The sequence below is a fragment of the Oncorhynchus clarkii genome, chromosome 5 (genome assembly GCF_045791955.1).
Source record: "Oncorhynchus clarkii lewisi isolate Uvic-CL-2024 chromosome 5, UVic_Ocla_1.0, whole genome shotgun sequence".
In the NCBI taxonomy this organism is placed as follows: domain Eukaryota; kingdom Metazoa; phylum Chordata; class Actinopteri; order Salmoniformes; family Salmonidae; genus Oncorhynchus; species Oncorhynchus clarkii.
In genome coordinates this window covers 24,830,685-24,844,581 of record NC_092151.1, presented here as the reverse complement: position 1 = coordinate 24,844,581, position 13,897 = coordinate 24,830,685, and the positions used below count along the sequence as shown (strand labels likewise).

Sequence of the window (13,897 nt, the reverse complement as noted above, 5' to 3'; positions counted from 1 at the left end):
CGACCATCACCCCTGATGAGACAAAACCACGACTCGTCAGTGAAGAGCATTTTTTGCTAGTCCTGTCTGGTCCAGCGACGGTGGGTTTGTGCCCATAGGTGACGCTGTTGCCAGTGATGTCTGGTGAGGACCTGCCTTACAACAGGCCTACAAGCCCTCAGTTCAGCCTCTCTCAGCCTATTGCGGTCAATCTGAGCACTGATGGAGCGATTGTGCCTTCCTGGTGTAACTTGGGAAGTTGTTGTTGCTATCCTGTATCTGTCCCGCAGGTGTGATGTTCGAATGTACCGATCCTGTGCAGGTGTTGTTACACGTGGTCTGCCACTGCGAGGACCATCAGCTGTCCATCCTGTCTCCCTGTAGCGCTGTCTTAGGTGTCACACAGTACAGACATTGTAATTTATTGCCCTGGCCACATCTGTAGTCCTCATGCCTCCTTGCAGCATGCCTAAGGCCCGTTCACACAGATGAGCAGGGACCCTGGGCATCTTTCTTTTGGTGTTTTTCAGAGTCAGTAGAAAGGCCTCTTTAGCGTCCTAAGTTTTCATAACTGTGACCTTAATTGCCTACCGTCTGTAAGCTGTTAGTGTCTTAACAACCGTTCCACAGGTGCATGTTCATTAAATGTTTATGGTTCATTGAACAAGCATGGGAAGCACTGGTTAAACCCTTTACAATGAAGATCTGTGAAGTTATTTGGATTTTTACTAATTATCTTTGAAAGACAGGGTCCTGACAAGGGGACATTTATTTTTTTGCTGAGTTTATAATGGCTAGGCTGGAGGGTCCATCCATAAATGCATTATGTAGTACAGTAGACTGTTTGTTAACATAAGGTATAGATGTCAAATGTTCATGAATAATGAACACTCCATCTAAAGTAAATGCATCTGGAGGGGCAGAGGGGAAATCACAGGGGACCATGAGGGTAAAACTCTGCTATGGAGCTGAACAACCATGCCTGTTGACAATGTTCTATTATCATGAGCTCACATAAGACACACCTCAATCTACTCACCCTGGACCATGAAAGATGCTGGTATTCCATGTTTCTTCTTGAGGGGAAGGAGGGAGAAAGGAAGAGGGGAGTTGTATATTCTCTCACAAACACTAATCAGTTTCTCAGGTGTCGAGTACCTTGTGTTTTCTTGTGCCACTACGCCACTGCTAATGTTGCATCACAACTACGGAGATAATTGAGAACAGGAGCAGGTGACTACATTTGAGGGGAGTCATTAACCTTATCTCGCCAAGCTGTTGCAGCAGAGCCTTTTATGCCTTTTCCTCTATTTTATACAGACTCCCAGGAGTCAAAACATCCTTAAGACCGATCTGTGAGCTAAGTGCTGAACAATGTAATGCTATTCTATGCGTGTCCTGACTGAAGACGCTGTGTTGGAGGATTGTGGTGCTGTTTCTCTAACGGCTACGTGGCAGCCCCTCCGGCTTCATTCTTTCACAGCTTAAAGTGAAAAGTTACCATTTAAGCTTTTTACAGTTTAAACGGTATTGGTTTAATGACTCGACTGGCAGAGTGCAAACGGGGGTTTAAGCTACGCGTGTGAGCAGGTGGGGGAACAAGGGGCCTGTGGAGGAGAAGGGGGGGATCAAAGCCTGCTCAGTGCGAGGCTCAACTGACTTACAGAATGATAGCTGGGAGGAGGGGAGACACACCATGCTTCCAGTAACTAATAAGGAAGGGGTGCTGCTCTCCCATGTACTGGAGGTGTGTCTGAGACTCAGGGCCCTCTGGGAGGTATTGTTAGGGCTGACTGGACTGCCTTATCACAGAGTTCAAGTGGTGGAGAGCTCAAAATGAGCAAAAAGAACAAACATTCCACACTTTTACAGCAAACAAACGGAAGGCAAACTGTATAAGTATATAAATTGTAGCACTAAGTAAAGTTATAGAAAGTGTGATAGGTATTGTTATCATAGGCTGTGTCCCAAATGGAATCCTATTCCTTACATTGTCCACTCTGGCTCCTGCGTGTCGTGTTAGAATGACACCATCTGACGGAAGACAATGGGGAATAGGGTGCCATTTGGTACACGACCATCCATTTGGGACTCAGTGTGATGAGTGTCTTACCAGACGTTCTGACATGGGGGTCTTGTCATTGGCTGGTAGGTGCTGCTCCAGAGCCAGTACGATGCAGTTGGCGATGATGGTGGCCAGGATCAAGTACTCAAACGGAGTGTGCAGGTTAAGGAACACAAGCCATGACAAAGAATTTCATGCACAGTAAAAAAAAAAAAACTAACTCCGACATGTAAGTTTATTAGTCTTAACCCATAGCGGTAAATATCTCTGTATTGACATAGAATAACCTAGATTTTAAAAAAGATAGGCAAATACCCAAATTGTGTAAAGGCTGGTGAGAGTTGCCTCAACAGTGTTTATGTACAATGAGCATCACTAAAACAGTCTCACTGCCACCACCCACCTGAGGTGCCACTGAACAGATTGATCTATTTGGATGAGCAGAACATATATTCAGCTTTAGGAAGTCACTGACTCATTGAGCTCAGTTAACCAATTAATGACATTGACTGAACAGGAGTCCAATAGATATCCTAATTCACACAGCATGGCTACACATGGACAGAAATAAAAGATGGTAGGCTAATCCCACACACTACAACAATAGACCATACTCTGCCCATGCAGGGTGGCTAAGAACCTGGGCTGTAGAGCTATCCTTGGGTTACCATTTCAATTCGTTTTCTATGGTTGAATCATTCTACCAATTTTTTTCTGATCATTCGCCGGGGGGGGGAGGCCTTTGTGGAATAGCGAGTCGGGGAGGAATGGGAAGGTTTTACTGACCCATCGACATATCACCCTAGAATCGTGTGCCCAGGGCCCGCCAGAAGCCTAACACTGCACTTTGCACTTGCAAACAGGCCATAACGAGCCTTACTCGACTGAGTGGACAAATACGAAAAATTAATGGTGGAATCTGCCCTTTAGGGGAGGCGTTTTACAACATCAGAGCCAGCGGTCTCCAACTCACTGGGCGCTCACCTTACCATGGAAACGGACAAATCGGTGAACAGCAACAGTTGAAAAGACACTGCTAACAAACAGGCAATGTGCAAACGAGACGAAATACGGAAAATGTGCCTTAAAAAACGAACCCTAATAATCCAAGAGAAGCAAGCGCTGAGATAACTAAAAACATACATACACATTGCAGAGATTAAACTCGCTCATTTAACTGAAAACTGAATCTAGCGAATATGTAGTTGGCAATTGCGAATCACAACCAAATATGTTTGAAGTAAAAAGCAGTCGTGCATAATTCGTGAGTGTGTACACGGTACATAGGACATCTTGCCAAGTCATTAAACTGTATATGCTAACACTATTATTGGATGAAAAATCCTTTCTCGTGTCCAATCAGGCAGAACACTGAGTGACAGGTGTACCAGAGGTTAAGCAAAAGGTTTAATGAACTAATAATTTACACCAGAATAGGCTTACTTCCTATAATGTAATAATCGATTGAGTACACTTACAGATGAGCTTCGAAATGGTGACAAAGGGCATACATGTCATGTTCAGTAAAATCAGACATATTGAAATAAAATAAAAGCGCTTCACTCCCTGTGTCATGTTTCTAAATGAAAATCTACCAATGCGTGTTTGTCAAATAAGGATATGTGCGTTATACAAATACAAATGTGTAACCTGGTTTTGCGTAGGAAAGGATATGGCCATTCGGTTATTCGCTTAGCATACTTCCTAATGAGATTGTCCTCTCGAAAGATGAACAAGGATCGGTTGACAGTGAAGCAGTTCTGTTTGACAGGGTTAGGGTTGTATATGGCCATTGTCCTGGCTCTCTGAGCCATCGACTGCTTGTACATCCTTTGGCCGCCTGGAGGACCACCAGCCCGGGCGCCCCCTCTGCCTGCGCCGGGCGCACCTCTGCCTCCTCCACCTGCTCCAGCTCCAAAGCGGGTGGGTAGACCTTCTGCGAAGCGAGCCATTCTGGAAACGCACAGATCCAACAATAAAAATCCAAACTGGTGTCAGTGGAAATGGAGGGCAGAAGCATTACAACAAACACACTTAGCCAGACCACAGGTTTGCATTAGTGTATGGCTTGTGTTTTAAGAAAATACATCGATTTTCTTTGGGTAAATCCTTTCCTTTTTGTCCATTCTCAAAGAAATTCGAAATATTATTAAATAAAGTTTGCGTTCAATCGCAATATGTGCCAAATGCACTTCAACCTATCGAATGATATATTCTCCAATTCATTCCACATATCACATCCATGTCAGCCTGCTCCAACTAAATAGATAATGCAGCCACGACAGGAAAAATGCCGAAATGAAACACACGTGTATCTTTTCGGTAGTGGCTACATCTTGTCAATGTTGAAAGACCACAGAAAAAGTATTTTGAGTCTCCAGAAGAAGAGAAAAGTACACAAAACAATTATGTTTTGTCTGCAAGTGTCAATTGTCGATTCCAATAGCATAGCAATCAACCATTACGGGGTTGTTTCCTCCTGATTCTCACTTGATCGCTCGCTGTCTGTACAACCCAACCAATTCAGTAGACTCCGATCCAATGATTTACTGGTCCCTAACTATCAGCGCATGTGACCAAAATTAGCCTATCGGTACTCGACCTGTTCAGGAGCGCTCTGAGGTGGATGGATGTGTGACAGAGAGTTTCTAATAATTATTTACTCAGGACGCATCAAGAGCCTATATTTAATGTGTGTTTAATAATGTATTCGATTAAACATTGAGCCTACATGAAACATGTATAATACGTTAGGATTTGTTGGTAGGCTAAACATACACAATCATACTGTCATATAGTTTACTGGGTTTGACACCAGTGGGCATCCTTGATGTATGACGTCACTACTTGAAGTGAAAATCGTTGTATCTAAGTGGCCTGAAAAGAGTGCCCCTTGTAGGCTATTGTGGCACTACTGATTATAGAAAAGGTCCACATTGTGTGCAACTGTCAACGCAGGAGAGCTCTACTTTTTCTGGACTGGATGATGCGGATTATGGAGCTGCGATCAGAGCATTGAATCTTCTTCATTCCACAAATTAACACAGCATTTGCCTGCCAAACATTTCAGAAAATTGCACAAAGGGAAGGTGAGACTGTACAACATTTAGCACTCGCCTTAGGCAGGGTGCAAGAGACATATTTTTCCGGTGATACTGAGAATCAGATCAGGAATGCTATTCTTAGCTAATGTAGCCTACATCAGACCATGCACAAAGTTACTGGAGGAAGGCACAAAGCTAACGCTAGCCGGCATGTTGGAACTATTTTCTCAGTCTGAGAGAATCGAGGACCCGATGTCAGCCATGTCAATGACCGTTAAAGCTGCAATCTGTAAATTGTTTTATTATTTGTTTATGTTCAAAAGCACTAATAAGTCACCATAGGTCATCCAATGTGATTCAAACGTTACAATATCGCACCTCCCGTCTGCCTGAACCTCTATTCAATTTCCCTGTCTGGTCCGAGTTTGCAGCCATATTTACAGCGGCATAATGAATGGGCAGTTTCTGGAGGCAGTGCCAGCTCAGACAGATTTGAATGGATATGAATGGGATGTAGATGCCCATATAGCAGATAAGGGTAGCACACAACCTGAACAAGCAGCTCGGACCCCATCTAACCCAAAGAAATGGGAACTGGAGGGCCAACGGGGGGAAACGATAGATATGAGCCAGATAACTGCCAAAAGTTTGAACGTATGTATCATTAAACTCGTAAGAAAATCCATACATAAATTGTTAGGATTGTAAGAAAATCCATGCGTGAAACATGAAAAGTAACCGTTAAAATAGATACGTAAACGTTTAAACCATATGTTACGACTATGAATCAAAATATAATCGTTTAATTCTTACTTACGTCTCGCTTTACTCGGATACAGATCTTTTTTATATGTACAAACTTTTGTCAGGAATGTGGCATCTGCAAAGGACACGAAACAAACGTAGCTAGTCGAAGTTAGTTAGTCAATCAAGCAACTTCTAGACCAGATGATAGTTGCTTTGCATCTTCTGGTTTAATGATCAAAATAAAAGTCAAGAGCTTGTTTTAGAACGGCATTCGATAAAGACGTTATACCAGTAGATGACGTAGTATAGGCTTGGGCCTTCAGCAAATTACTATTGTAAGAATGATTCTATAAAGACAGAGAAGAGCCTTGTCTAGAATAACGGCCTGAGCTGCACAATAGAAAGTAAATCTGATTTAGGCTAGGCCTATTCCACTATCTTAATATGCCATGCTGTTGTGTGTTATTTAATGGCTATATAATTGCATAATTTATTTTTATAGTCGGTGGGGCTGTGGTGATCATGTAACCTAATGAATCACACTTTTTCAGTATTTAGCAGCATGGACTGCAGGTCTTATATTAGGCATTTTGACTGCTGTATTAGCGAATTCCACTCTGTATGTAGGCTTGTTATAGCCATTTGCATTGCACAACCCCATCACGAAGAGGCTATATTCATATCAATAAATGAGACAAAACAAAATATTGATTAAGTCTGGGCTATAACCTGTCATGAGTGAAATAGCCAAGGGGTCCCAAATGATCAAGACTATCTATAGCCTATAATTGTTTATATTTTTTATTAACCCATCCACCACCCCCACTCTACGGAGGACAACTATATTTTTAGTTTTTTTTACAGCTTTTCTGACATACAGTGCCTTGCGAAAGTATTCGGCCCCCTTGAACTTTGCGACCCTTTGCCACATTTCAGGCTTCAAACATAAAGATATAAAACTGTATTTTTTTGTGAAGAATCAACAACAAGTGGGACACAATCATGAAGTGGAACAACATTTATTGGATATTTCAAACTTTTTTAACAAATCAAAAACTGAAAAATTGGGCGTGCAAAATTATTCAGCCCCCTTAAGTTAATACTTTGTAGCGCCACCTTTTGCTGCGATTACAGCTGTAAGTCGCTTGGGGTATGTCTCTATCAGTTTTGCACACCGAGAGACTGACATTTTTTCCCATTCCTCCTTGCAAAACAGCTCGAGCTCAGTGAGGTTGGATGGAGAGCATTTGTGAACAGCAGTTTTCAGTTCTTTCCACAGATTCTCGATTGGATTCAGGTCTGGACTTTGACTTGGCCATTCTAACATCTGGATATGTTTATTTTTGAACCATTCCATTGTAGATTTTGCTTTACGTTTTGGATCATTGTCTTGTTGGAAGACAAATCTCCGTCCCAGTCTCAGGTCTTTTGCAGACTCCATCAGGTTTTCTTCCAGAATGGTCCTGTAATTGGCTCCATCCATCTTCCCATCAATTTTAACCATCTTCCCTGTCCCTGCTGAAGAAAAGCAGGCCCAAACCATGATGCTGCCACCACCATGTTTGACAGTGGGGATGGTGTGTTCAGCTGTGTTGCTTTTACGCCAAACATAACGTTTTGCATTGTTGCCAAAAAGTTCAATTTTGGTTTCATCTGACCAGAGCACCTTCTTCCACATGTTTGGTGTGTCTCCCAGGTGGCTTGTGGCAAACTTTAAACGACACTTTTTATGGATATCTTTAAGAAATGGCTTTCTTCTTGCCACTCTTCCATAAAGGCCAGATTTGTGCAATATAGGACTGATTGTTGTCCTATGGACAGAGTCTCCCACCTCAGCTGTAGATCTCTGCAGTTCATCCAGAGTGATCATGGGCCTCTTGGCTGCATCTCTGATCAGTCTTCTCCTTGTATGAGCTGAAAGTTTAGAGGGACGGCCAGGTCTTGGTAGATTTGCAGTGGTCTGATACTCCTTCCATTTCAATATTATCGCTTGCACAGTGCTCCTTGGGATGTTTAAAGCTTGGGAAATCTTTTTGTATCCAAATCCGGCTTTAAACTTCTTCACAACAGTATCTCGGACCTGCCTGGTGTGTTCCTTGTTCTTCATGATGCTCTCTGCGCTTTTAACGGACCTCTGAGACTATCACAGTGCAGGTGCATTTATACGGAGACTTGATTACACACAGGTGGATTGTATCTATCATCATTAGTCATTTAGGTCAACATTGGATCATTCAGAGATCCTCACTGAACTTCTGGAGAGAGTTTGCTGCACTGAAAGTAAAGGGGCTGAATAATTTTGCACGCCCAATTTTTCAGTTTTTGATTTGTTAAAAAAGTTTGAAATATCCAATAAATGTCGTTCCACTTCATGATTGTGTCCCACTTGTTGTTGATTCTTCACAAAAAATACAGTTTTATATCTTTATGTTTGAAGCCTGAAATGTGGCAAAAGGTCGCAAAGTTCAAGGGGGCCGAATACTTTCGCAAGGCACTGTATATACAGTGGGGCAAAAAAGTATTTAGTCAGCCACCAAATGTGCAAGTTCTCCCACTTAAAAAGACGAGAGAGGCCTGTAATTTTCATCATAGGTACACTTCAACCTTGATGGACAAAATGAGGAAAACAAATCCAGAAAATCACATTGTAGGATTTTTAATGAATTTATTTGCATATTATGGTGGAAAATAAGTATTTGGTCAATAACAAAAGTTTATCTCAATACTTTGTTATATACCCTTTGTTGGCAATGACAGAGGTCAAACGTTTTCTTTAAGTCTTCACAAGGTTTTCACACACTGTTGCTGGTATTTTGGCCCATTCCTCCATGCAGATCTCCTCTAGAGCAGTGATGTTTTGGGGCTGTTGCTGGGCAACACGGACTTTCAACTCCCTCCAAAGATTTTCTATGGGGTTGAGATCTGGAGACTGGCTAGGCCACTCCAGGACTGAATGGAGATGAGCCTCCCCCACCAGCTCACTGCTGAAGATATTCCCTAGGAAGTCCTGTGTTTCCCAACTAGGGACTGTGGGTGGGATGGCAGTGGCCTGGCGGGTCTTTCTGTGCAACCATGGTCGGTCTGTCCCCCTGTGCCAAATACCCTGTTTGAGCTGCTTGGGTGCCCCCTGGTTTAGGAGCTTATCTCCCTCTGTGCCGGCTTGGCATCACTGTCACTTACTATCCTCAAGGACCACTGGAATTCAGGTTTTCATAGCCTATACATCAGACTGGTGGGAGAAGCTATAAGAGGACATAATGGAATAAATGAAAAGGTATCAAACATGGAAACCACAGGTTTGACACCGTTCCAGTAATTACATTCCAATGACTCATTCCAATGAGCCCATCCTCCTATAGCTCCTCCCACCAGCCTCTGCTATACATTTATTGATTGTGTTTAATTGACCTCATCTATGTAAGAGAGCTATTGATGGTATGGTACAAGCTCAATGTTGCAATAAATCCAACAGAACAGCCTCTTAGGTTGATAGAAAGAAACTTTGAGAAATGCCTGTGCGTAATAGTGCCTAATAACTCATGGCCTGTGTTTGATTTGTAGATATCTAGAGGAGTTGAGTGAGGTTTTAATCCCTCTGGTGGCTGCAATTATTTATTGCAACAGAATGAAAATGCAAATTAATAAGTAACCCTTTCAGTGATATTAGAGACAAAATATCCCTTGCACAAACGCTACTGGGAAGAAAGCCTCTATATCAAAGTTGTCAAAAGTGTTAATCTTCCTCAGGTCATTGCGCTAGCCTAGCCTGAGAATACCATTACTGGGTCATTCGACTTGTTCTATCAATTCGTTTCATTTTGAGATGTTTAACTTGGTGGCAAATACTTTATTTAATCAAATTTTAACATTTTGTCATAAAGAGCTCATGTTTGACTTGATAAAAAAACATGTTTTCCCAGTGAGTAAAAAAAAATACTATTAAAGTGGAAAATAAACTAACAGGGTTGACAGCTGTAACAGGGTGGATGATTCATCTTAAATCAGGCAGAAATCCCCTTGTGACAGGGGAAATGGAAGCTTGTTGTGTGCAACAGAGTGGCAATTGAATTTGTTAAACATTTCTAGCCTGTCTATCAATGTTGATGTGTTATGCTCGACTCACTCAGTTTTCCACCACAAAACACTAGAAAATTGCCAAAAAATAGTAGAACCATCTCAACTGCTTTTACACTATGATTTGAAGTATTAATGTTCAATGTTTTTTTTTATTATTATTATTTAAAAAGGAATAGTTTCACCATATTAAAACGAATGGAATGATCAACATTATTATTCTTAAAATTGGTTATGAATCACTAATTACATGATAACAATCTTCAGAAATAACTAGTGCTTTATAATGATGGTTAAAACTTTGAGAAATGTTGCGGTTACTTGGGTTTACATGATCCTGGAAGTCACAGAGGGTGCACAGAGGGACATGACAAAATGCTGAATTTTGGCACTTTAGCAAATCTGTATTTATATAACAAATCTAATTTATTTAATTCTCTATGTGGTCTATATTAAAGGGAACTTCATTGAATATCACAGGCTTTAAAATGTCAATATTGGTGCACAATTTCTACTTAAAATATCAAACTATCAACTTTACCTGTTAGACTTGGACCATGGCGTGCTATTGAGGGCTTCGTGTGTACGAATGATGTTATGATTACCACGACTCCCTCCTGAAGCTGCTCTCTCGTCAAGGTGCAGGATGGCATCATACTGTTGAGGAACGTCCATCTGCTGCTCTCTCCATGACGGGTCAATGTCGATGCTGTCCGTTTCTTCAGCATTCTCGCTTATCACTGCCTGTCGTTGACGAAGGCTTTCAGGAGACTGGGCCCATGAGCTGTATTCCGTGCCCAAAGTCAGCATCCTCCACGAGCCGAATGTGGCAGAGCGCATTGCTTGTGGGGTTAACAAAATAAAATACATCTTAACATCACCTTATGGTTTTTACAAGTATACAATTATTCTAGCTGTGATTGTAGGCTACAGTAGGCATATAGGCTAGTTTACATATTGCCTGGGACTCTAATTGAACTGGGATTTTTTTTACTGCTTATTTGTTTTTATGAGATATGGCCTACAGATACTTGTTGCATCATATCTGGTCTTGCAGCTGTTTTTTCTTGGCCTGTCCTATTACTAATTTGAGTCAATCCCATGCAAATTTGCCCCAAACCAGCGAAATAAAAGGCAACTCTAATCCACTATGCCTGCTTGTGCATTTTACTCAATTGAATTCAATGTTAGCCTAATATTGGTTAAAGGCCCAGTGCAGTTAAAATTCGTTTTTTTATTGTGTTTTGTATTATATAGTTGAACAGCTGATGAAATTAACGCTGTAAAAGTGTTATATCCTGATAGTTGCTGGTTGAAAATACAATCTACACAGGACCTTCTAATCAGCAGGATTTTTGCATGTCATGGGGCAGGTTTTGGCATGCCTCATGACATCATCAGGTGGTAAATGAGTTAACGAACCAATAACAAAGAGAGTTACAAACATCTCTGCCAATAATGGCAATTTTTCAATTTTCCCCTATCCACTCAGACCACTCACAGACAGTCCAAGCTAAATTCTTACTTCTGGAATAGTTTTTTGACAATTTTAATAGAAAACTATTACAATAAGGTACTTAAAAACTGCTACATTGGGCCTTTAATAGTGGTTAAATGAGAATGCACACAATGTATTGGCCAAATGTGAGGTGCCAATACATGCTGTAGTGTCCAAATAAATATTTCAAGTACAAAACCAAGTTTTATTTAATAATAAATAATAGAAGGAACCACAAACAGGGTTGAAAAAAAGTGACTCATTGTCTGACACAAAAGCAAGTGGAGTATCACAGTGTTGCGATGTTGAGGAGTGAGTGAGGAAGGCAGCCAGAAAATGAAGAAGCACCATAAACCAAGTCCCATCATGGATGCACCTTCGAGGGAAGCTTTGCAATTTAAGAATCCTCACCTACCATAAACCACAGTGGATCGCCTTTCTGCCCATTTGGAGTAGTTTGGGGCCCTCCTCTCCATGACTGCTCCCTTACTAACCGCTGTGTCTGTAATCCAAGGTAAAAAGTGAAATGGCTACAAAAGCAAGCCAACTAACATTTCACTTCTACTGTGTATATGCCTGCTTACAGGGACTTCTCTACGTGGCACAAGGACTGGGGGCACAAAAGGTTTTGCCCCCATGGAATGCGGAAAGGCTGTTTCCTGTTCGGCTAGTTAAGAGCTTTGTTATCAGCCCAAATGTCTTCAGTTCTGAAGGAGAAAATTCTCCTCTGATTCAATGATCAACGCTTCTTTCTCCCTCTTTCTCTGTAATCAGGAAGGGAGCAATCATCGTCTAGTTTATGAGACCTAAAAGGACTGCTGATTCACAATCAAAGTCACTTCCTGATGTGTTCTCGTTGCTTGGTTTCTTCTGGGGACATTTTGAGTTCAAGCATCAGAGGCCTTTCTAAGCCATCAACCAATGCCTATCTCTGAATGCAAAGATATCAGAGAGATAAACAACTGTTTGAGTTCAATGGGATCAACCGTCAAGCATGGTCTCATAGACTAGACATAGCGTAGTAAATGTAAATGGAACACCAAAAGAATATGATATGTAACATTTGGTATGGTTACATAATACAGATGGTTACTTCAGGCAAAAACAAAAGGATTGGGTGGATGGGTGGGCATATAACGTGAACACCTATCAACCCAAAGGTTGCGAGTTTAAATCTCATCACGGACAACTTTAGCATTTTAGCTAATTAGAAACTTTTTAACTACTTACTACTTTTGAGCTACTTTGCAACTACTTAGCATGTTACTAACCCTTCCCCTAACCTTAACCCTTTAACCTAATTCCTAAACTTAATCTAAACCCTAACCCCTAGCCTAGCTAACATTAGCTAGCTAGCTAACGTTAGCAACCTAGCCACCTCGCTAGAATTCGTAACATATAAGTTTGCAAATTCGTAACATATCATACGAAATGGGTGATTGACATCCACAAATCAATATATACCATACGAAACATATCATACTAAATTAAGTGTCTCGGATTCATCTACAGAATAATATGAACATGAGACCAGGTTGCAGCATCAGGTCCTGGCCTATATGCCACCCTAGGCCAGACAAAAAAGGCGGACACTTGGAAAATGTAGTCTCTTATGGTCAATCTTCCAATGATATGCCTACAAATACGTCACAATGCTGCTAACACCTTGGGGGAACGACAGAAAGTGTAGGCTCATTCCTTGCGCAATCACAGCCATATAAGGAGACAATGGAAAACAGAGCTTCAGAGATTCTGCTCATTTCCTGGTTGACGCATCATCTTGGTTTCGCCTGTAGAATGAGTTCTGGGGCACTTACAGACAATATCTTTGCAGATTCTGAAACTTCAGAGTGTTTTCTTTCAAAACTGTCAAGAATATGCATAGTCGAGCATCTTTCCGTGACAAAATATCGCGCTTAAAACGGGAACGTTTTTTATCCAAAAATGAAATAGCGCCCCTAGAGATCAAAGAGGTTAAACAAAAAAAACAAAATGCAATGAAAATCATCTAAATGTATTTCTGTTCAGATGCCCTGTGCGGACAAAGTCATGGAACCTTATGACAATCAGATGCAGTGAACTACATTTTTCAGAGAGAAAACTTAGCAATTACATTTACTTTTGATACTTACGTATATTTAAAACCAAATACTTTTAGACTTTACTTAAGTAGTATTTTACTGGGTGACTTTCACTTTTACTTGAGTCATTTTCTATAAAGGTATCTTTACTTTTACTAAAGTATGACAATTGGGAACTTTTTGCACCACTGCCGTTCTCATTCTCGGAGAGGAAACATTGTTTGCAAAGTTCACAACCTACTACACTTGTGAGGAACACGTTTTGCTTTATTTCATACCATCGTATAAGCCCTACGAGTTTTGTAAAAAAATGTATGATCTTATGTTAGGAGATCTCCATGTGAGCATATGTCTGGTCTGGTTTATTTCTCTGTCCTGTTAATGTTGACGTAGTGCGCACACCTGAGCA

The 13,897-nt window shown here is 41.1% G+C and overlaps 1 protein-coding gene across 1 annotated transcript in view; it reads right to left on the bottom strand.

Annotated features, from left to right (window-relative positions):
• Window positions 1–11,895, bottom strand: part of LOC139408568 (voltage-dependent N-type calcium channel subunit alpha-1B-like) — a 228,510-nt gene extending 216,615 nt beyond the window's left edge. Inside the window, exons 1-4 of the mRNA XM_071152620.1 lie at window positions 11,823–11,895; window positions 10,451–10,751; window positions 3,719–3,997; window positions 2,093–2,198 (exon numbers count right to left, since the gene is read on the bottom strand). Coding sequence (XP_071008721.1) covers window positions 2,093–2,198; window positions 3,719–3,997; window positions 10,451–10,751; window positions 11,823–11,883 — 747 coding nt within the window. The 5' untranslated portion in view covers window positions 11,884–11,895. The remainder of the gene's footprint in view (window positions 1–2,092; window positions 2,199–3,718; window positions 3,998–10,450; window positions 10,752–11,822) is intronic.
• Window positions 11,896–13,897: the final 2,002 nt, after the last annotated feature.